This window comes from Barbus barbus (genome assembly GCF_936440315.1).
Source record: "Barbus barbus genome assembly, chromosome: 43".
NCBI lineage: Eukaryota > Metazoa > Chordata > Actinopteri > Cypriniformes > Cyprinidae > Barbus > Barbus barbus.
In genome coordinates, this window is record NC_136721.1 from 2360407 (window position 1) to 2385963 (window position 25557).

General features: G+C 35.8%; 1 protein-coding gene across 2 annotated transcripts; it reads right to left on the reverse strand.

The window, feature by feature from the left end:
- Positions 1-786: 786 nt before the first annotated feature.
- On the reverse strand, positions 787-23688 carry LOC306862751 (serine/threonine-protein kinase 26-like). 2 transcript variants are annotated; one of them, XM_079405723.1, is made up of 11 exons: positions 23247-23688; positions 17255-17485; positions 9865-9921; positions 9688-9796; positions 7627-7784; positions 6155-6340; positions 5370-5515; positions 4613-4706; positions 4459-4521; positions 3763-3896; positions 787-2747 (listed from the first exon to the last, which is right to left on the reverse strand). In XM_079405723.1, the coding sequence occupies exons 1-11, from the start codon at positions 23286-23288 to the stop codon at positions 2732-2734; spliced, it is 1236 nt and encodes a 411-aa protein (XP_079261849.1). In that variant the 5' UTR covers positions 23289-23688; the 3' UTR covers positions 787-2731. The 2 variants fall into 2 exon arrangements, with proteins under 2 accessions (XP_079261849.1, XP_079261848.1); XM_079405722.1 differs by lacking the exon at positions 787-2747 and having other exon boundaries at positions 3611-3896.
- Positions 23689-25557: the final 1869 nt, after the last annotated feature.

Here is a 25557-nt window from a genome sequence, read left to right on the forward strand (position 1 = left end):
CAACACCTCCTCCTTTACCTTTTGGATGTGGCTCATTTTTATAGCAGTAATCTTGGGGGATGGACTCATTTAAAGTAATGTATTCATCTGGTTTTAGCCATGTTTCTGTCAAACAGTGTGCTAGTTGTAAGCATGATAAATCCCACTTTAGCAGTTGTAGTTTTTATGTGCTGAAAAAAAGTGGAAGCGGTGAAAGGAAGGGATAAAGAGGTAAGCAGTTTTATGTTTTAGCGCCATGTCGCGTTGATTTCATGTTGCATTTGTATTGGTTGGTCAGTGAACGTGGGTCGTAGCAGCAAACCCACTGTGCGATGATCATGCTGAATTTCCGACACCGTCAGAAAATGATCGCAGGCTATCTTCGGTCGCAAGACCGTGACAACGGCCGTCTTTGAACTTCTCTCACTGTACGACATAAGAGCACCGATTAGGAGCCACGATTGTTTCACGATGCCAATCTTTCCTCTTGACAGCAGAAAACCATGCTGTGTGTTTTGGGCTAAAGATACACGGGGAACAGAACTGTAAAGCTGTTCAATAGCCAACTGCTTTATATTATAACCCTACTAGAAAAATCTAATATTTTTAAAAATGGAACAGTTTATTGAACCATTACATAAAATATTGATATGTCAGGCTTTTATGGCTCATATATTAGGGTATTATACAGAGAATATGTGGAGAGGAAAAACACCCGTTTAATTCAGAGGCCGAGCAAAAATATGCAATTTGGTGCAGATGCTGATATTTATATTTAAAAGTGATGAAATTCTGGGTGCTTGTAATGTCAGTCAATGAGATCTTTATAACATCATGGCAGATACTTGCATAAACATTTAATGCTTAGTTGGATGATCAAAACAATGCAATATAATGATTGAGAGAAGAGCAAATAAACATTCCTTAAAAACCTGATGATCATATTTGATACTCACTGATTTTACTAAAAAAGAAAAAATTATGTCTGAATAAAGTAAAGCTATATATATACACACAAATACATATATATATACACACATCTACACATACACGTTTGTTTACAGTAGAAAGTTCTGTATGAACGGCTCCGGAAACATGCAATAAGTCTGGACCTTTATCAAGCGCAAACAAAAAAAGGAGGAAAAAACCCCAAAAAAGTCACACTGACATGTCATAACTTAAATCTTTATTTGCCACACCAAACAAAAACTTATCTGTAACAGTTAAAGTCCAAAAATGAAGAGAACAGCATCTATATGATACAACCTAGAAAGATTTCTGTCTGGCGTCTTAAATTTACAAAAGCTCTGGTGAAGAAATGTACAAAACCTATAGCTTTTGCGTCTACATTTCTATAAAGAAATATACAAATCCACTAAACGCCTTTATTGCTCTAAAATCTTCCAGCAGTCTGGCAACATGTGAAACTTTGTTTTAAAGCTGTTTGAGAAGACAACATCATATACATAAAAAAGTGAGCTTTAGGCACAATGGGATGCAACGTTGGCACAGTCTCTCCAACAGGAGCAAATATGACATATGACCACCGCACCAGCAATGGCACCCTCGTGTTTCTTTACAAGTGGCAAAAAAAAAATAAAAAAAATAAATCCCTCATCACAGGTGATTACATGAAAGAAATTTGCATTGAGCTTGAATTCTATACTGCTACCTATAGCGTGGACTCGAATCAGTTGCTGTCATTTCGGGCAGCTTAAATGCATCAGTTTGTGTAGAAATTCCCCCATCGCTTACAGAAGCAGACTGCCTTGAGATCTACTCGAAGTAAGTGGAATGTCTTTGGAGCAAGAGAGCTCTGAAATTAAAACACAAAACAGGCCCACCTCGTACAAAGTGTGCGCGAGTGCATATTTCCTTCAAAAATACAGTATAATTCTACCCTTGTATAAAAATATTAGACACTGTAAAAAGAGGGTGTTACTGAGAAATGAAGGGCAAAATATTTCGCTACAGTCCTGTGTATAAAAAGGTTTAGAAATTTAAGACGAATTACCTTGCCAATTTAAAAAAAAAAGAAAAAAAGTCTACAAAAAGTGAAAAGAATAAAACTGAACTTTCCTACTGTAATGGGCCAGAAGTGGAGGTAGCTTTTGCACAGCAAAATTCCTCTCATTATCCAAGCGGTTTCAACTTGATCAATCTTCATTAAGCAGGAGCTGTCTTTCTTTTTTGATTGCTTAAATGAGGTATTTCTATTAATTTTGATATGATATGCATGTAATCCCATACAGCAGTTCTGTAATGCTACAGTTAACAGTGTGTCGAGAGAAATAAAGAAATCCCAAACCAAGACGAACAAAAAGAAACTGTTAATCTCCCAAACGTATATATTATTGATCATAGTTTAAAATAAAAGGATTGGGATATCAAATACATAAATATATGCGAACCAAAAGATTTACCTAATGCGCTGTAGAGCAGATCTACTCGACCTGTAAGGATATTTTGTGTCTTTTAAAGTAAAATGTGGAATAAAATAACTAACACATCCTTGGGCACCAGCAGAAGACTAATATAAAAGCATGTGGCAAAATTGTATAAATACAGTTGAACACACACTATATTTATATATATATTTCCATTCTTTGGGACAAAAAAAAGGACTCCTTTTGGTTATGATAAGATAGTGTGTGCGCGACCCCGCGTCCCTCCTGTCTCTGTACATGTGTGAGTGTGTTAAGGTGCAGTCATCCGGGCTGACAGCAGAAGGGTGGCGTTTCCCAATGCAGCACTAACTCATAGAGAACCTACAGAGGAAAGATGAGGAGAAACATCTGATCATGAATGACTGATAAACCGCTCCGATGTCTGATGCTGAAATCATCAGCATTGCTCATGGGTCATGCAGGCAATGCTACTGGACAGATTTGAGCGCACACACCTGAAACGGGGCACAGCTGAAACGGGGCTCTGCAGTGAATGGGTGCCGTCAGAATGAGAGTCCAAACAGCTTATAAAAACATCACAATAATCCACAACACTCCAGTCCATTAGTTAACATCTTGAGAAGACAAAAGCTGAAACAAATCCATCATCAAGGTGTTTAAACTTCTGGCCAAAGTATGAGTCCAGTTTGGATAACGCTTCCTCCGGTGAAAAAGCCCATCTCCCGTTGTCTCTCACATCAAAATCCAGCCACATATTTGTTTAGAGCTGTTTTAGACTGTTTCCGCTTGTAAATGGTACTTGATCTGTACAGATTTCTCTTCTGATTCAGACCTAAATTACTTTTTCACTGGAAGAAGCATCATTATGGATCATTGGCTTGTATTAAGCTGGAAGCAATGGTTCAAGTTTGAACTTGAAACTGATGGATTTGTTTCTTACAAACACGCAGCTTTTCTCTTCTGGTGTGGATTATTGATGTTTTTATCAGCTCTCATTCTGACGGCACCCATTCACTGCAGAGCATCCATTGCTGAGCAAGTGATGCAATGCTACATTTCTCCAAATCTGATGAAGAAACAAACTCATCTACATCTTGGATGGCATGAGGGCAAGTACATTTGCAGCAATACTTCATTTTTTTGGTGAACTATTCCTTTAAGAGATCTACGTGCATTAAAAGCAGAACACTACAATAAAATATACTTAACATGAAGGGGGGGTCTTGCAGAACAATTAAAAAAAAAAAAACCAAATATTGGTCAGTGATATATCAGTCAACTACAACTTCTAATGTTTACTGCTACAAAATTGTACACCAATTCTTGGCTGTAAACTGTTGCCCGCTGTCAGAAACATGCGAGTAGTGTGTCTGACCTCTGCACCCTCTCCAGGATGTGGCTGATCATCCGGTCTGTGACACCAGGGCAGATGTCTTCAGCCACATGCAGGCTCTTCTCCAGCTGCTCCAGCACTCTCGTTGTGTCATCGTCACTGTGCTGAGCTTTTAGCTACAACACAAAGACCAAACCAACTCATGTCCTGTTATACAGTCAACAATCCCACTTTTGTTTTCACAACTACATAACTAGACTGATTTCAGGTCACATGATGATTCCGAATGGCATTTTAATTTCTGTTCAGCTCTATTCCCTAAACAGGACCATATGTGACCCTGGACCACAAAACCAGTCATAAGGGTCAATTTTTTTAAATTGAGATTTACACGAACAATATTTGGCCGAGATACAACTATTTGAAAATCTGGAATCTGAGGGTGCAAAAAAAAATCTAAATATTGAGAAAATCACTTTTAAAGTTGTACAAATTAAGTTCTTAGCAATGCATATTACTAATCAAAAATGAAGTTTTTGTTATTTAAAATAGGAAATTTACAAAGTATCTTCAAGGAACATGATCTTTACTTAATATCCAAATGATTTTTGGCATAAAAGAAAAATGGATAATTTTGACCGATACAATGTATTGTTGGCTATTGCTACAAATATACCCCAGCGACTTATGACTGCTTTTGTGCTCCAGGGTCACAGATGAGAAGACAAGCTGCCCTACCTCTGAAAAAACAGGAGCCATGACGGTGGTTAAACTGCTTGACTTCTTCTGCAGTTCTTCGTCCTGAAGGGAAGAGATCAAAAACACATGTTCTCAATAATCAGTTGCTACATTTCAACTTTGAATATCCAAATCATCATCATCCAGAACTTACCATTCCATTGGACTGCTTCTTTTCTGGCTTCTTCTTACGAACGGTGGTGAAGGACCATTCAGGAGACGAGTCACTGTCCTTGCTGCTGGGCTCCCTGTTGGGCACACATGAAGAATCCACTGAGATTTTCAACTCGCTGTGTATGTGTAGTTTGATCAATTTAAAATACATATGAGAAAGACTTAACCCTATGGGCCTCTTCAGTCACTTTTGACCAAAAGAAGGAAATTTTTTCACGTCATTATATTACACATATTAGCTATGTGAATGCACAAAAAAACCATGAGCATTATTTGAATGCTAAAGGATACAAAAAACGACTTTTTTTGTTGTTTAAAACGACTAGAACTAGATCTTGAGAACCTAGGCTGAATTTTCTTATTTGATAACTTGATGCACTTGAATTGAAAACAAACTGCATCTCTGTTAGGCTGTTTGGCTTAGATTAATTCATTGCGCCCTCTTGTGGACTGTTGTTTTAAAACCTGGTATTCGTTGATATTTTAGGGAGTATTTAGGGCAGGGGTTCTCAACTCTTGCCTTCGAGGTCCACTTTCCTGGAGAGTTTAGCTCCAACCCCAATCAAACACACCTGAACAAGTTCATCAAGGTCTTGAGGATCACTAGAAAGCTATGGGCAGGTGTGTTTGATTAGTGCTGGAGCTAAACTCTGTAGGACAGTGGCTCTCGAGGGCCAGAGTTGAGAACCCCTGATTTAGGGATTTCGTGAATGCATTTGTGCTCGCTGCATGCTTACGAGTCAGAGTCGGAACTCGATTCTCCATCGCTGTGACCCTCGGATTTCCAGCGCTTCAGCCGGTCAATGAGCTCAGTGAGGTAGGATGTCTTCTTGGCATATTTAACGATATATTTGTGCTTCAGGAGTTCCTTTGCTGTTGGCCTCTGAGAAAAGTAGATAATATGATATTTCATTACTTTTATCACTATAAAAACACATCAGCACAAGTTAGCGCTGCACAGTATATCGGTGCCCCAGTCGTATAATCAAAATAGTTTTCAAAACGGCACAGTACTAAATACTCTTACATGTGAAAGTCAGTTGAGGAAGGACATGTGGCACATATTATACCTTAATACACCCTTAAATTGATTTCCATGGCCATTTTACCTAATTAAAAGCATTCTGTCTTTCCCTATTCAAAGTATGCATCATGTTTTATGACAATTCCTACATTTAATCAAATTCATTCAGAATAGTAAGACGCTATAAGCTGTTACCAATCAAATTAAATCAGTATCAACAAAACCCATTTTTGCACTGCAGAAGTAGCACAGAATCTGCATCAAAAGCAGTATTTAGATGTACATAATTACAATTGCATAACTTTTTTTAAAATGAAATTATACATTCAGTTGTGGCTTTGTTTGGAATCATTTTCATTGGCGACAGCAAAAACACAATATTGACAATATTCTAGAAAAACAGTACTCGTGTGATGCAGCATAACTATAAGTTCATACAGGGGCATTTCTGTCCCCATATATTGAAACTTTAGTGACAACACTTGAACTTTTGCTTACAAATGTAGGGTCTTTGTTGAGACAGGAGTCCACAAACTCTTTGAAAGTCTTGGAGAAGTCTCCGTTGAGGGTGGGTGGTGTGTTCTTGGGGATGTGGAAGAGCACTCTCATGGGGTGCATGTCTGAGTTCGGGGGCTCGCCCTTGGCCAGCTCAATGGCAGTGATCCCAAGAGACCAAATATCAGCCTGAGAGCAAAACAAACAACTTCACAACGCTGAACAAATATTGAGCTTGCCATGAATAAATATTTTGAGAATAAACAAAACTAAGGAAATGTCTTGCTCTTTTTTTGTTTGTTTATGATGCACCAAAAGTTCAGCAACCAAAATTTTCCACCAAAACAGCAATTTTCAGTTTCAGCCGAAATGTTTTGTGATAGTTCAACCAAAAACTAAAATCCCGTTTTATCCAATTTTTATTTTTGAGTCAACTATCCCTTTATTCTTTCTTCTGATGGCGTTTTAACAGTCAGTGTTAATTTTTTTGTGACAACAAATATTATGAACTCCTGCTTACTGTGTAAGCATATAAATAGATATTTAACGATTTATGGTGATAATACATCATGAAAGCCAATGATTTAAATGAATATACTAAGACTGGCCTCCAATCTTCATTGGCTGATCCTGTGTAAATTCAGGGCTGATCTATTAACTGCAGCACACACAATCACATGCTGTGCAGCTCTACTCTACTAAACATTTGCTCATCCCACAAAGCACGATATCATATCACTGAAGAGTAAATTATTGGCAAATATGAGCATTCACGACTTCACTGAGATTGTAATTCAGGTGAATATGCCGGTTTGTTTGTGTTTTTTTCTTTTCTTTTTAGTGCAATGGCAGCTGCTGTGGCATTTGTTCATGACAAGAGACAGCTTTAGTTATTCAAAAAAGAAAAAAAAGAGACCTTTTTAAACGGTTCAACGGAATAAAACAAGTTTCTCTAAAGGCTAGAAGTATTACAGTCCTGTGCAATAACAAATGGATCAATATTTTTGAAACTACAGTTGATGTAATGTCAGTCCCAATAGTCAGATAGTGTGGAGCAATAAGAAAGTATTTAGCTAAGGATGTTAATTAATCGATGATTATGTAAAAAATGTATGTTATTAATGAATCAATTCGAGCACAAATATGTCCAGTAATCCTGCGAGCACATGATGGAAACACTGCATATAAAATAATCCAAGTGCATAAGTGTTTTCTTGTACATTAAGATTATGTGCAGTACAAACAATTAAACAGATGCATGTTAATAGAAATGTATGTTTATATACAGAGATACATATGTGTGTTTCCATGTAACAGTTTAGCCTTCAATAACTGCAGCGTGTTCATGCTTGTTTCTTAATAATTACGGTTTGCACCCAGCTTTCAATCTCATCATGAGCCTGCTCTACATAGAAAACAACAGTGTGATTCTGGAAACGAGTGTTTAAGGTGCGAGTGGCTTCAGAGGGACGTACCTTCGAGTCATAGGCAGACTGCTGGATCACCTCCGGGGCCATCCAGAACGGTGTACCTACAAACGTCTCCCTTTTAATCTGCGTGTCTGTCAGCTGTCCCGCCACACCGAAGTCTGCCAGCTTCACCTCACCAGACTCAGACAACAACACGTTGGCAGCTGTAACCGTGTAAAAACAAGAGACAATGGAGACCAACAGATATGGCAGATTTTACTATTACTCAAAAACTGATGAATTTTTCCATTTCACAATGTATTATTAAATGTTTTCGTAGTAGGAACAGGAGAGACCATGTGGGGAGTCACGTAGCCAAAGGGATCATTTCAACATCTTTGCAACGTTATGTTGTTTTTGGGCTCCTTTTGACTGCAATCATTATTCATTTTGCAAGTCTTTTTTCATACATTCACATGGCCATGCCTCTCTGATGTTGGTCACATCTTTTTTAGTAAACATATTGTGATTGTTAATAATCTCTAATTATTGACATGTGTGACCCTGGACCACAAAACCAGTCTTAAGTGCAATTTTTTCAAAATTGAGATGCATCCATCATCTGAAAGCTGAATAAATAATATTTCCATTGATGTATGGTTTGTTAGGATAGGACAATATTTGAAAATCTGGAATCTGAGGGTGCAAAAAAATCTAAATATTGAGAAAATCACCTTTAAAGTTGTTCAAATGAAGTTCTTAGCAATGCATTTTACTAATCAAAAATGACGTTTTGATACATTTATGGTAAGACATTGACAAAATATCTTCATGGAACATGATCCTTCCTTAATATCCTAATGATTTTTGGCATAAAAGAAAAATAGATAATTTTGACTGGTTTTGTGGTCCAGGGTCACATATATAGGGCTGCATGTCTTAGGCATAAAATTATATTGTGATTATTTTGTTATATATTGCAATTTGAATTTCTCATATTACTACAGTCCAGACACAAACAACAGAATTGCTGCTAATGGAAATAGGGCTACAAGATTAATCATATTGTGATCATGGTTACTGCTTCCCTCAATTTATTAAGCATAATCATCTGCGATATTTTTCTTTATTCATCCTGAAAATACTTCATTTTCATTCGCCACTTGTGTTACCCTGCATTGGTAACAAGCCTCCACAAACGTCCATGGTTGCAGTTGCCAGATGTCAAGTCCCCCAGTTTTTTCATAAACGGATACATTTTCTGACCACTGGTTTACTTAATCTTCCCAACATGACAACCATGCACACAAGCTCTCTTTACATTACAGAGAAAGCGCTGATGAGCTGAAAATACTGGCAAACATGTAAGCTGGAGTTTGGCAATCTCTATTAAGATATTCTTAATAGAGAATATTTACACTTATGAAAGTGTAATACAGCCAGTCTGTTTTCTTTCACACGGCTGTTTGTGCTGTTGGCTGCAAATAAATCTGGGAGTAAACCATGAAGTGACATACTCTTGATTTGAAAAAATTCTGATGAAAAAAAACAAAAAAACAATAAATCGCGCTAATTTGCCCTGTTTAGTAAAACGAATGATTTCTAAAGGATCATGTGACACTGAAGACTGATGTAATGATGCTGTAAATTCAGCTTTGTGTTAAATTCTTCATTTTCAAATGTGCAAACCCACAGCTAAAGGTTTTAAGATTTTTATCAAATCTTTTATTTTGGCAGAATATGGTGAAATGCTGTAAACTTCTATTGGAAATTACGTGAATGTGACTGTAGTCTACTACTAGTTTGGCAAACGCTGTTTTATTGTAATAAGAAATGCACTGTCACTTTTAAAAATCTCAAATGTGTGTTTTTCCTCATTAAAAATCAAGTTTAATGAGCTCAACCTCTTCAAGAAAAATAATAATATTAAGAACCCAAAACTACTGAAGACACAACACTAATCAGTGCAGCTATTTGCAGACCGACCAGCCGGAGTCTACCTCACCCTGCATAGTAGTTCAAACCAGTGGAAAAACAAGCAGCAGTGGAAAAACAAAGAAGTCACACCCACTCATCCAAGCAGACACAAATATTCCTCACATGGGGACAATCGCTCTGCGTACACACCTTTTATGTCCCTGTGGATTTTCTTCTCAGAGTGCAGGTAGTCCAAACCTTTCAAAATCTCTTTCAGCATGGTGGCTATCTGGCATTCGTCAAAGGGTCCGGCTCTCAGCTGCACACACACAACAGGTTGAGGGTATAGGGCACATGATCGCTCACGGACAAAGTCAAAGGACTTACCAGGTCCAGAGCCGAACCTCCTCCCAGATATTCCATTATGATCCATAGTTTACTACCCTAAAGGAAAAACAAGACATTTAGAAATGAACCCAGAGGTAGGAAAGCACTGAAAAATGTCAACGGTGTAATAGATTCACTGAGTGAGTCAACTCAAAAGTGAGTTTCGTAATGTATCTTTTTGTCTGACTTTTGTTGTTGATACAGGAAACACTGGCGAGCATGACGAGGTGAACTACCACATTTTTATGAGATAAGTAACTAAGTGTCAGAGGAGTGATCACTGGCAATCAATCTCTTACCAGTTAATGCAGAGTTTGTGCTTTTGTTTTTCTTAATTTCTTTATTAACTTGTCCTTCTGCTTTAAAACTGTAGACCAAAAGCTGTTGAAATTATTATGTATGTTTATAATTGAAAGCTTTCTCATGCACAATGTATAGCATAAGCTATATTTAAGCTTTTGTTTTGTTTTTATTCAGCCTTCAGTTTGGGTGAGACCACTGGCCAAGATATGGTATTTTCTTTTCAACAGATACAAAAGAAAACAGCTTTTTTTATTCAATTAATTAAACTAAGAAATAATCAACCTATCAGAATAATTATTAGCAGCAGCCTTACTTAAATATTATAAATACAAACATATTAAAACAACAGCCTTAAAATATTTCAAGATGAACATTTAAAGGTTCAGCCCAGAATGAAAACTTTCACCTTCATATAATTCTAAACTTGTGTGAAAGAAAAGAAAATATCTGAAGAATCCATCAGTTGTTTGTGTTCATATTATGAAAGTCAATTGTGACCCAAATAAGTTAAATACAGCAAAGCCTGAAACAAACTATCCTCAAACCTCACTGGTTCTCGCATGTATATTGTTGATATTTGACAATATTTGCTTTGAAAGTGCATTCAGAAAACTTAAAAATACACCTGTTTTGAGTCATAAGGATTTTCACTCAGCCTTTATGCACTTTTTAGAGCATTAATGGTCAAACTGACTTTCATAATATGTACAAAACTTCTGTTGTACCATCCTTCGGATAACTTTTGTATCTTTTTGGAATGATATTAAGGCGAGTAAATTATGAAAACTTTCATCACAGTTCCACTGTAAAATTCCAGATGGTTAGTATTATCGTTTCATGTTTTAATTATGATTAAAATGGTGTTTGACAGTGATTTTAAAAGCTCACAGTATATATGCTCAAGTGCAAAATACAGCTAAACGCAACATGTAATCTTCCCCATAAGTCACATTACATTGAGGACACTATTGTAATATAATTTGCATAGAATCCTATGTTTTTGTTGTGTATGTATTGGATTAATCTCATATATAGGATGCTGTCTGGTTGAGTTAATTAATCTGCTACAAAAGCAATTCAATTACAGGGAAAGCCCAACATTATAGACTATGATTGGATTATCTGAAACAATAACATTCCATTTAAATGTTTCTTTTCAAAAACACAGATACATTATTAATAATAATCCAGCAGTGATTTTTTTTTTTTACACATTACAGGCAAACAGTATTTAGTGTTTTAATTGAGTTACTCATCATAGCTTAAAAAAACATGAAGCAATGTCTGGAAGAACTTGATATGCAAGATGTACAGTGCGCCAAGCTGTCATATTCAACACATTCTTTGTGTTTAGTTGCCTGTGTTTTAGCGAAATCTTACGGAAAGTGCGCATTCATAACAGGAGTTACACATTCTGACTAACACACCATTTAGTTCAAGTTCACTTGTGCATTCACAGCATTTTGTGTAGAAAACGTAATATATTTCTGTTGTGTATGTATCTGTCTGATTAATCTAATAGAGAATGCAGGTTAATTAGTGCTAATTAACCCAATAGTGCCTTAGTTTACCATCTTGCACAGCTCAAACAGCAATGCCTGACAAACAAGTCACAGACTGGATCATCTGAGACAATCATAGCTTCTTTTTCAAAAACACTGATGATGCATGATTAATAATCTAGCAGTGTTATTTTTCTCATTATATTGTCATCAACAGTATGTTTTAATTAAAATCTTCTCATTATCCCCATGATGTACATACTCCTCCGTTTTACCTGTTTTACTGACCAATCGAGTCCTTTAAAGGATAAAAATGCCCATCCCAAAACAGTTTATTGTTCTTACATGCACTCTGCTTTGCCTAACTAAGGTTGTGTTCATTTAAACCTGCACTAAGTAGGTTTTACCTCTCATGGTCACATGGTGCTATCTTAAATATTAACAGTTCATTTTTAACAGCACCACCAGTATTTAATAATACTACAACTGTAAAAATGTGTCACTATAATTGTGATATGAAACTTTCATCTCTAATAAAGAAAGTGGATGTTATATGATGAAAACAATGCCTTGTTATTTTACATTTGGTGACTATTTAAATTCTGAAGTATTTCTGTCCTGAATGCTACCATTAGACCTACCTAAAAACTTTAAACACTGTTTATTTCATTTGTATCGTTCTGTTGTATTTGTTTGTGCTATGGTAGTAACATTTGTTTGTCTGTTCTTATTTTATTACTGACCATTTACTTATTTTCAACTATTTTTAAACATTATATTAGTTAATATTTTTATATTTTAATATGTGGTATTGAAATTGGAAATGTGAAAATTCACTGGTATGTAAAATGCTGGTGTTGTAACAACTTTACATAGGTAAAAAAAAAAACGATGGCCAAGTTAAAAATCTGATCACCACAAAATGTGCATTTAAATGTGTGTACACAATTTTCCTCGCACATAATGTGATTATATATTTTTTAAATGTGCCACGTTTTACAATACTGAAGATGTTTTAGCAACATAGTATAATGACACACTAGGGGGCTCGTTAATTCATATTCTCCTAGTGTCTGGTTCTGTTAAAGTGGTAGTATCACATGGATGGGACTATGCATATGGAAATTATATGCATATAAGGTAATGCATAGGCACTGCAAGCACCATATAGCCAATGGTAATTTGGGGAGGAAACAGGATGGGGGAAAAGGCTTTTGCATCTATGCACAATTTGTAACTTACATAACTTATATTATATTGTGCAGGTTTCAATGCACATCTGAAAACTGTATGCAAAATCTACTTTATGTCCATATGCACACTTTTAGTATGTAATCTGCACGGTTTATACACAAGGCCCCTGTTCCTTTTTTAACTTTATACTTAACCGTGATGCAGACTTGTCATCATTTGTTGGAAACAAACACTGACCATCGACGCACACAGACACACAAAGCGGCCAGACAAAAAGCGCACATTCTGTCTGGCAGCCTTCCAGAAATACAGGTATTGTGACATAGCACAAAGGATTTGGCCATGAATCACCAATGGCATCAAATCTTTACAAACAGCTTCCGAACTCCCCATTAAAATATATCCTCAGCCCTCTTTTGTATTTATTTTTATCCAAAGGCAACCATGCGTATTGCGCATGTGCTAGTATTACACACGGTGCTATTAGGGCTGTGTGCGATATGGACAAAAAAATAAATGCATTCAGTGTGAATTTGAAATGCATTTCCAAAGGAAAACCAATTAGAGCTTTATCAAAAAGCTACAAAATGTCTCCAGAACAGACATATGGCACAAAAAATTAAAAATCCTGTGTGCAGATTTTTTTTTTTGCCATGCATTGGTCATACAGCTCTTTGTGGCACTGCCTCAGGTGTTGAAAAAGATTTCTTGTGCCAGGTTCACATGTACTCCGTCTGCAGTGCGTATACACTATGTGTATGCGGTGAAGAAGCAGCACGGACTCATTTTGCTTTCACACAGGACGCGTTTGCAGTCTGCTCCTGATTCGCAGCCGTTTACCACAAACACAACATTTATCCATTATTTTGATTTCGGAGTGTGTGTGAACCTGGCGTTACATCTGTATGCCTGGTCTGTTCTGTTCTCTCATTTAGACGCGCTGCATTCTGATTGAATGGGATAGCATACTGCAGGAGGTCGGGGCGCGGGAAGAATCATGCTATAAAGCAATTTGGAAATCACGCACGCTCAAATCGTGATTTTATGACGATTTCAATTAATCGCACAGCCCTAGGTGCTACGATAAAATTGTGCTACTCATGCCTCAAAAAACTGAGGCTGAGAACAGAGAACCGGTGCTCATCTAGAACAATACCAGAACCGTGAGAAATCCTTAAATTTTCAAATTTCAAAGCGCTGAGAGCTTATCCTTTAATGGTGATATGGACTAGTGTCTGTTAATATTAAAGCACAAAAAGACTGCTATTTAAATGAAGTCCGCATGTTCTGTGTGCATGTGTGTGAATGTTTGGTGTACTACACATACTCAAGACTATTCATTTTTTTTCCTTTTTAATTAAAAATATAAAGGAAAAATTATATTAATATTTAATGCTTTGTTTTTATTACCTACTGTCAAAATTATTTTAATAGAATGGTACTATCACTGAATTCCAAATATAGTATTTTACAAATTTTGAGAAACTAATAAATTTTTTCTGAAGCAAAATGAAAACCTATTTAACCCTTGAATTAATTCCTATCCAATGATAAAGAACGTGCATTTGTACGAGTGCTTTTCTGTGCTAAATTCCATTTTCAAATCTGTTTTCACGGGTTTAATTAAAAAGTATGTCTAACCAGTTAATTTCATAAAACATTTACAAAATGTAATAATTTATTAATTCTTTTAACAATAAGAGGGGCCTTTAAAAAGCCCCCCCCCCACCCAAATTATATGTAAAATCATAACTAGTGGTAATTAGGGATGGGCGATATGGCCTAAAAAATTTATCACGATAATTTCAGGTATTTATTGCGATAACGATACAAATGACGATATATATATATATATATATATAAATAAATAGATTACGTTTATTTCATATAGTATTATTAATGCAATTAACTTGAAACTTTCTGTAATTGCCATGCTAATTATGATCAACAGCTCATCTCCATTAATTGCTCTTATCAACCATAATAATGCGTTACGGACGCTTCATATTAAATCATATGCATAGGCTACTGGCACACGTTTACCACGTTGCTGATGACTGAAAGCCAGTGTATGGCTATACTGCTGTGATCTGTTTCAGGCTTTCCATATCATAACATTTTAGAAATTAATTCATTGTAATATCTCAGAAATGGCATATTTAACGAGAACATCGCGGAGATTTAGACTGCTTTGCTGTTTGGGTCAGAAATGCACAGGCGGACTGAAGGAAAAATCGCCAAAACTATTTTAAATGTCATATAATGTTCATTGTTAATATTATTATCTTATCTAAACTTTTTATGTGTTTCAAACAAACTTATGTCGCCATCTGCGTTGCATTCATGCAGAGAGCAAGATTTTGCGTGTTCACGCGCATGCTGTGTGAGACGCTCAAGAGATGTGGGCTACATCATTCTTATTTGTCTACTTTTTTTTTTCTTCATTACAAATCTTGTTTGGTTTTATTTTGTAACATTGCATGTTAAAAATAATTCACTATGTTATGCAGATGCAAAACGCTAGACTGCGAATAAGATTAGCTACAGTTTCACATTTTATAAATATTTTAACAATATTTCAGCATATTTAACAACCTGTTTTGTATCTTTATTTAATGCATAAGCGATTTATTAAAACAAGTTTATGAGGCTATGCTCTAGAGTCTAGACTATTATTCATATGCAAGTGTTTGTGCGGAAAAGAATGCGCATGCATGACAGTGAGGTGCTCGCGCGGATCACTTGCATTTTTTCCTGATAATGAAACAATTTAAAATAATAATAATTAAAAAAAGAAAACTTAAAATTGGGGCTCGTCACATACATGAGAAATATTTATCAGGGCTCTACGCTTACTTTTCTTTTTAGGAGCGCTTGTGCTTCTAATTTAAAATATTTAGGAGCACGGTCAAAAATTTAGCAGCACCTTCAAATCAATAATCAACAATTCTGATCAAAAATGAATCTTCCCATTAGAGGTGATATTTGACTCCTTAAAGTGATTTACAGGGAATTTTGTTTTTACCTTTGTAATGGCATTTTTCTAACTTTATTAAAAGTATGGCATCTTTTATGTCAAATTCAAATTGGACGTGTTTCCACTCTTTGTAACCACCATTTTTCTGTACACTTTGCATATTACGGTAGTTTGCTCCTCGTCTGATTTTCTGTAACCAAACCAGTTGCAAATTGTGGAGGTAGCTCCTCGCGTAACAACAAGCTCCTCCTCATGATGCGTTCACACCAGACGCGAATGAAGCGTTAAGCGCGAGTGATTTACATGTTAAGTCAATGCAAAGACGCGAATAGACATCCTGCCGCGCAATTCGCGCGAATGACGCAGCGCGAATTGAACGTTTAGAGCGAAATTCTATACATATGCTCTCTGTGGCAGTCATACATGTGCGCCTGGCAGAAGCCCCGCCCATGACGCGAATTCGCGTCTGTTGTGCAGTGAGTTTCACGCGCGAATGAAGCGAGTAAACCCAAAATGTTCACGCGTCCAACTACGCGCGAATAGCGCGATTTATTCGCGCAAGTCGCGTCTGGTGTGAACGCACTGTCAGCCTCACGTCCGCCTTCCGCCATGCTTGTTTTCACTCCGCACGTGAACAGTGAATCGGGCGCGCACAAAACTACGTCATCAACTAGACTTATCGTTATTATCGTGAGGAGACAAATTTTTATCGTGAGGAGAATTTTCAACGGTATATCGCAAACGATAAGATATCGCCCATCCCTAGTGGTAATCAAATTAATTCATAAAACTTCAACCATTTGAGCAATCTTTTAAAGTGTATGAACACAATTTACAACAAAACATTGCATTTCTATTATCAACTTGCTATAATAGAGGCTTACTATATAAATTAAAACAAGTATGATGATGGTTTATTCAATTATATTATTATTACATTATAATTCCGTCAAATTGTTTTTTAATTAAACTGAACTTTTATTTTGGCGAGTTGTCGTGATACAATAAAACCATCTATATCTAAGTTTTTGCAAGAGTGCAGAACTCCGTAAACTTGCGCTGAACTGAATTAATTGTGAAGGGAGATGTATACGACCCATTCACAATTTGTATGAAATTTGCATTTAAATGTTAGATTGAATCTAAAACTGCAAAGACTGACATAGTGATCATCATGTCAAGTTTTTGTCTCATCTGTTGCTTTTTAATAGCAATTTTTACTTAAAACATTTTAAGGTTATTCAAATTCATTTACAAAAAAAATGGTCTCAGATAGATTTCCAATAGTTTTTGCTTTACCAAGAACCAAGGAATTTTACTGGCACTGGCATTGGCACCCACTACTGACATTTTGTTATTGTGACAACACTACTAGCACAGCTAATGTGTGGAAAAAGTCATCGTCAATCCGTACCTTTAAGTAAGAGCCATAGTATTTGGTGACATGAGGACTATCACACTGGCTGAGTACAGTGATCTCCTGTTGGATGTCTTCGATTTCATCTTCTGCCTCCTCAAGATCGATGGTCTTGATGGCCACCACGTTCTGAGAGCGGCGGTCAATGCCTTTGAACACCTCCCCGAACGAGCCCTTCCCGATACGCTCCAGCTTAGTGAACAACTCCTCCGGGTCTGTTCGGCTGTTCTGGAATACAAAAGTTACAGAGTTTGAGTTGACTAGATTAGGTAGTCAACTGGTTAACTATACATCTCAGGTAAATTTAGCGTAATCATATATTTGGAATGCAAGTTTATATTATAAAATAAGACTATTAACATAAAATCTCACATATTCAACACTAAAAGACCTCTCCCTTTATTGATAAACCATGTGTTTCACTGCACCAAAAACATATACAGTGGCTTGATTATTTTCCTTCAGTTTTACAAAAAGCTCAACAGGGAGCAATGAAGATCAAAGACAAGTAGTTCATAAGTGTTTATAACAGAGAGAATGCCAATGCCACCATGGGTTAATCAATAATATTCCCAAGACACCTTTGGGAGGGGAGCTCTACGAATCAATATATGCAGCTGTTTAACTGGTATCAGTTACCTATTGCAGATACAGTTATTTCACTGCACGCAATACTGAGTTTTGTTGCGTTTAGTCTGTTTATTAGCTTTAAAAGTCCACATTAAAAGTCTGCATGAAATCAAAACATGGTTATTTACGGTTGGGGAGGGATAGATTCTCTGACGCATAATGATTCTCTCTTCTACGATTCTGAGCTGTTTTTGTGCATATGTTCAAGGGCACCTTTATGCACTAGAGAGCTGTATTATCCTGCTTGCTGTCAATTACACACACACAAAGTTAAATGAGTATATAGACATGCATAATGTTTCATGGTTGAAGCAAAATACAATGGCAATCACAGGCTTCGTTGAACAGGATTTGTGCTGTAAGAAACGTGCACTTTGCTTGACCCTCATTGGTATTTGAGTTATTCTCTTCCAAATGCTCTACAAAGGCATCATTGGAATGTAACATAAATTTGATACATAAAACTATTGACAGGTGGCTGTTTTCAAACACTTCCCTTCCCAACACTTGATAAATTCCACCATCAAACTGTGTCTGAAGTTGCTGACTATCCATTTATCAAATATTCTTATACAGTGAAATCCATATTTGCAATATATGGAAAAGGGAGTAAATTTCAGGCAGTGTAAATATGCATTGTGAGAAACCTGGAAAAAGGTATTACCAGTGTTTACCGGTTTAATCAGTCTGACAAGTCCTTGATTGGGCAATCTAGCTCACTTACTGAACTGCAATAATTTCACCGATGTCGGTTTTGAAGAAAATTTAGTGAAGCTAAACTTGTTCTTGAATCAACGTATTTACTGGATTAACCAGGCATTTATATTGAATAATGATATATAGTTTCTCTTAAGTTTCCTATAAAAATGTTTTAACCCTTGTGCATCCTTAGGGACATTTTTGTCTTTTTTTGGCTGGTGTTGATGCAAACAGCATACATTTTCCAAAAATATTTGACCATCATTTCCTTTCATAAATCTATTTTACACGGCTCAAAAAATTGCACTCAGAACCTTAAAGGTGCCATAGAATGCACTGATACAGTATTTTAAATTTCACGGTGTTGAAATGACATGACCTGTGGTGTTTTACTAAACATCGGAGTGAATCCTCACGTTCACTGGTTGCTGCCTTTGTATATATTCTAGTAGCATAGTGTTGTTTGTAAAAGCAAGGAGTGAAAATCTGTCATTGGATACACTTACTATCATGCTTTACTAGTGGAGATAAGAAGAAACGCTCTGTAGCAATAAGACAATTGGGTGTCCAACAAAAGGTATAAATATTTGATGGAGAAAACCATGAGAATGGATGCCCAAAGTGCTTTTTTCGTTTTTGGACATGTAATATAATTAATTATTGCATAGTCTACTCTGTAAATCTCACTAGTATTAGTGTAATTTACATAAAATTCAAAAACAATCAGCCTGCAATACCAGTCAAACCTTACTGGAACAGTAAGGTTAAGGTTTTTTTTTTTCTTTAAAGAATTCCCATCTGTTCACCAAGCCTGCATTTATTTGATCCAAAGTACAGCAAAAACAGTACAATTTTGAAATATTTTTACTATTTAAAATAACTGTTTTCTGTTTGAATATATTTTAAAGTGTAATTTATTTCTGTGATTAAAGCTGTATTTTCAGCGTCATTACTCCAGTCTTCAGTGTCACATGATCCTTCAGAAATCACTCTAATATACTGATTTGCTGATGATCAATATTTAAAGCAGTTGAGTACATATTTTTCAGGATTCTTTGAATAGAAAGACCCAAAGATCAGCATTTATCTGAAATAAAAAGCTTTTGTTACATTTATAAACTATTCCAGTCAGTATAATGTATTTATTTTTATTTTTTTGGAAAGAAATGATATAAATTAATACTTTTATTTCGCAAGGATGTTTTAAATTGATCAAAAGTGATTGATAAAGACATTTATAATGTTACAAAAGATTTGTATTTCAGATAAATGGTGTTTTTCTAAACTTTTTATTCACCAAAGAAACCTGAAGAAATTCTATTTAGCAGTTTTCAACATTATAATAAATGTTTTTTGAGCAGTATATCAGAATATTAGAATGATTTCTCATGTGACTGGAGTAATGATGCTAAAAATTCAGCTTTAAAATCATAGGAATAAATGACATTTTAAAATATTTTAAAATAGAAAACAGTTATTTTAAATAGCAAATTTATTTCAAAATTTTACTGTTTTTGCTGTATTTTGGATCAAATAAAAAAAAAAAAAACAGTGAGCAGAAGAGAATTCTTTAAAAAACATTAAAAATCATACTGTTCAAAAACTTTTGACCGGTAATGTATGTTAGCCTATAGTTTGAAGTTAAAGATATTAATATTAATAAGGTGAGTCTGAGATGTTTATTTGACAGTGATTTCACATTTCTTGTTTGTATGAAGGCTAAATACAAATAAAAGGTGAACAATTTATTTGTGCGTTTTTATATATATATATATATAAAAAAATAAATCATTTTATAGAAGGAGGTTTCGTAGACTTGGCAAATTTATTTTTCTTAAGTTTGTAGGTACAGACATCGATTCTTGGCAGTTTTTATGAGGCTTATTTAAAATAGAGTTCATATCGATATCGGAATTATATCATATCGACCGAAATTAAGAAATATATCGTGATATAAATTTTGGCCATATCGTCCAGCCCTAGTGCAGTGACAGGTTTTGTGGTAAGATATTTTACTTAAACACCGAACGTGGCTTGTATAGTTAGATTTCACATCCGATTAGACTGGTCTTTGGGCATCTCCGATGCGCTTTAGATCCGGTGGAGCAGGATATGGCTCATCACTGCTGCTTCACCGGATCTAATGTCTGCGTCCTTCTGATTAACCGCTGTGTACAGACCGCTACGTTAATGGCCAGGCTGTCTGTATGTTAACAAGCTCACAAAGAGGGTGTGTATGTACCCCACAAGATTTATCAGCTGGATGCATTTCCTCCACTATACAAACACATGAACTGGCAAACAAAGAGGTACACCTCAGGGGCTGTGGAAATGCATTTGGGAAAACGTACCATATGCACACGGGTACGAGCTACATGACACAACAAGCTTTCATCGTGTTCCTTCAGACTTCTCCCCTTTCGCCGTACCTGACTCGTGTGTTAACCACGGGAAACCAGCGCTCGAAACACTTCCTTGCAGGCCACACCCAGACACTACGCCTAAGACCGACACTCCTTCATGCTTCTGGAGCTATAACACATCACTTCTATGAATGGACAATTGTATCGCTTATTTAGAAAGACTGCGCTTTAAACCCCGGGCAGACTCACAAAATAAACATTAAAAAGGCGTCACAAGTGTAACATTAATGAGCAAAGTTACCCACCGCTGTTACCCATCTGCTGTGCATAATGATTAACAATACCACCCAGTTGTCATAGCAGAGAAGTCAACATATATGTGTGTGTGTGTTATTCCAGGAAGGAGCCATTGCTTAGTTGTGGTGTCCTGGATCAGTGACCTTTCTGACCTCTGTCTGCTATCAAAAAAGGAACAGAGCTGAAGTTCAAATGCGCCGCCAACCAAACACAGCTTCTGATTCCAAGCGTCTACCGAGTGTGAAGTTGAGACAGCGGCCACAACACGAAACCACATACACACTTCCTGTGCTGCAAGTCACACAAAACAGCTTAAAACACAAGGATTAAATCACTGTCCTAGATCACGAGCAGCAAAAGCAGACTCATTATGCTTTATAAAGAGAGATGGGAACAAGTGTGAGCGCTAGCACACCTTTAGGGAGCAGATGCCACCTTATACATGAATATCTGCTCCATCATTAGACCAGGAGCATAGAGATATCCAAATATAGACTGATCCGGACCACAAATCAGCTCCTAGTGACTCTGCCATCAATTCAGTCACTTAGAATCAATTAATATGCTCCTTAATGTCCTCATTACAAACATAATTATAGCACATAATGCTGCTATAATTAATATAAAAACATAATGCTGCTAAACATGAGTCACCAATCATTTTAATATTTCCCATGTAGCAGTAGAAACTGTGGTGTTTTATTTAGCAACTCACATTTTTATGAATCAGAATGGCATATGTGCTCAAATTCAAATGTCCAGTAAACTGTGAACTGCATATTAATATTAAAAACTAAATCAATGTCTGTTTTGTATTACTTAACGTGGAGAAATTGACATTTTTCATAATCTAGTTTTGTAATTTGTGACCCTGGAGCACAAAAGCAGTCTTAAGTCGCTGGGGTATATTTATAGCAATAGTCAACAATACATTATATGGGTCAAAATTATTGATTTTTTTTTAATGACAAAAATCATTAGGATATTAAGTAAAGATCATGTTCCATTAAGATATTTTGTAAAATTCTTACCATAAATATATCTAATCTTAATTTTTGATTAGTAATATGCATGGCTAAGAGCTTCATTTGAACAACTTTAAAGGTGATTTTCTCAATATTTAGATTTTTTTGCACCCTCAGATTCCAGATTTACAAATAGTTGTATTTCAGCCAATTATCCTAACAAACCATACATCAATGGAAAGATTATTTATTCATTTAGTCAAAAATTAGACTGTTTTGTTTAGTGGTCCAGGGTCGCATATTTGTAGAAATAGCCAACAACACATTGCACGGGTCAAAATTATCGATTTTTCTTTTATGCCAAAAATCATTAAGATCATGCAAAATTCGTACCTTAACCATATCAAAACTTAAATTTTGATTAGTAATATGGACTTAATTTGCACAACTTTAAAAGTGATTCTCAATATTTGGATTTGTTTTGCTCCCAGATTTTCAAATAGTTGTATCTCAGCTAAATATTATCCGATCCTAACAAAACCACACATCAATGGAAAGCTTTTCAAATGATGTAGAAATCAGTCAAAACTGACTGGTTTTGTGGTACAGGGTCACATTTGACAGTTTATAACAACTATCATCGTCCAACAAAACACACTTAACTTGAATAGATACAAGTATGCCATAAAAAATAAATAAAAGAGTATCTGTAAATTACTATTGAGCAGGTATCAGATGATAAAGCTATGGTACTATAACATTTAACGTGGTAGTAGATATAATTACTATATTCATGTACCATAGCGCTTTAAACAATCTAAATATATACTGTGGCACATAGCTTTCCTATAGTATCATCACAAAATGTACTTTTGCTAGTGTTAATATTAAAAAGTTGTTAAAGAACTGACAGAAGCGCATGTACAGACGCAATATGGATGATTCATGAGTAAAGCAGGTTAGCCTATGATTATGATAATAATAATGATGATGATGATGATGATGGCCTGGCTTTACCTTTCCACTCAAACTCACCTGCATTCCAGGAACTTGAACAGCTACCGGCGACTGAGCCATCTCCACCCGTCCACAGACTAACTACACAGACAATAAACTCTCGGAGAGACACTTAAAGAGTTGTTTTCCTCACAATACTTTGTATTAAGTTACATATATTACTATGTTTACACTCTGTTCGTGAAACTCGTCGCGACGCCAAACTCTTGAGCTAGCTGCGCTCTGCTAGCTTTAAAGTCGACACTCGCTAACCATAACTCCTTCGTCAAGCGGACTTTTTGTTATTAGTATGAGATCCAGACGGTCGTCGGTGGCTTGTTACACGCTTTTGGCGAGAGTTTGCGCCGAGTTTGTTCTTCAGGAGATCCTCTTTGAAGCCATGACTCGCTGAAGTTGTTTTGTGCTTCAGCTCCGGCCGTTGGGTGGAGCACACAGACACTGCGTCACGAATACTGCTGCCACCACCAGGAGCTTCAGCGGCGTCCCATGCTATTATTTATTTTTGGTGTTGCTTTTTTGTTTTTGGGTGTGAGTTATGCTTGAAGTTAAGTTCTTCTGTATAATTGAAAAAAATAAATAAAAAATAATTTAAAAAAATGTTTAAAAAAAAAAGGTTCAGCAGCACACACTGCAAACGGCTCTGGCTTCACTTTTACCATTTTGTTCAAAATATTGATGTCTAAACTTCCTTATAACCCCCAAAAAGGCGTTTTTGGTTACTCACTGAATCTAGACACTTCTCACTGAATCTAGACAAAGTTTACATTCATAAAAGTAAAGTTTCAAAGAAAACTCCTTCCTTTTTTTGAAGATTTTGATGCGTATATAAACTCTTATCAGTGTATTCTTATAAGCTAACAGTATGCTTTGGATTTGTCATTGTCTTTTGTTCTTATTCTGTCTTTGTATTTGTATTTCTTGTTCTTTTGTTGCATAAAAAATATTAAAAAGCTTCACCACACACTTCTCCATGCATTTATATAGCCTGTTGATTTACCAAAATAAGAGGAATCATACAACATGCATACTGTTGTTTATTGTATATTTCACAACATCTTATAGCTAAAATCAGGTAAAACGGGCCAAATAAGGTTGTAGCATCATGTCTCTTTAAATTTTGTACAGAAAATCACAATAACTGATCTAGCATTGTTGCTTATTTTGTATTATGTACCATGCACCTTATGCAGAAGCTCTGCAGTTTCTTGTACCTTGTGTGCAATGACAATAAAGAAATTCTATTATATTCTATTCAACACTTGTTGACATGTAACAATAATCTTTATTGGTGTGAGTTTTTTAAGGAGGGCAGGGCAGAGTGTTACATGAAGCTTGTCAGAGAAACTGTAAGACATAGAAAATTTCATTAATCACTAATAAGGCTACTAAAGCAATTATAAGTAAGCTTACCAACAAAGCAAAGGTTTATGAACAATGTTTTGACATGCTCTTTCAAAAAAAAAAAACTTTTATAAAATAAACTTAGATTTTTGTGAAAAAGGTAATGGTTGGTTAAGCTAAAATGGGCCACAACTTTCAGCTAAAATGGGCTGCATACACACACACACACACTTTTAAAAGAAATTGAGGGTGAAAATAGGTTTATAGGCCTAGATATGTATCCATACTAAATCTTAAGTCTTTAAAAACAAAATACAAGCATACACACATACATGCACACAAATCTATACGACATGATCAGTTCATTTTATATTGCATTGTTTAATTAAATATTCATTCAACTTCCTATTTAATGAAATGGTGTTGCTATGGCACACTAAAGACATTAATGTCAATTTACTGTTAAAAATAAAATGGTTTATTTGAAATTACCTGTTGTTCTCTTTTTATATTGGCCCATTTTACCTGAATGTTGCTGTGCCGTGGCTCAAGAAAGCACCTGCTGATACTCTAACTCTCATCATTTTAAAACATTTATACTTTTTCACATTTAAAAAATATAAATTTAAGAGACCCATGCTTTTTTGCAAGAACGTCATTAGATCTCATGTATAGCTTATTTGATGGTATTATAAGTCATTTATCAAAGCGTGGCCCACTTTAGCTGACTTCACCCTAGTCGACGAGAAAATAATAGTTGAATTTATAAAAATGACCCACGTTCAAAAATGTACATACGCTTGATTCTTACTGTGCTGTTACCTGAATGATCCAAAGCTGTTTTTGTTTAGTGATAGTTGTTCATGAGTCCCTTGTTTGTCCTGAACAGTTAACTGTCTGCTGTTCTTCAGAAAAATCCTTCAGCTCCCACAAATTCTGTGGTTTTCCAGCATTTTTGTGTATTTGAACCCTTTCCCTTTTGAGATCC

Excerpts from the sequence above, each read along its gene's own strand:
- LOC306862751 (XM_079405722.1), bottom strand. The coding sequence starts at position 23,288 with ATGGCTCAGTCGCCGGTAGCTGTTCAAGTTCCTGGAATGCAG. Across the intron at positions 9,922-17,254 it reads ACTATGGCTCTTACTTAAAG|GGTAGTAAACTATGGATCAT; the intron begins GTACGGATTGAC and ends TTTTTCCTTTAG. Across the intron at positions 3,897-4,458 it reads TGGCTCCTGTTTTTTCAGAG|CTAAAAGCTCAGCACAGTGA; the intron begins GTAGGGCAGCTT and ends TTTGTGTTGTAG.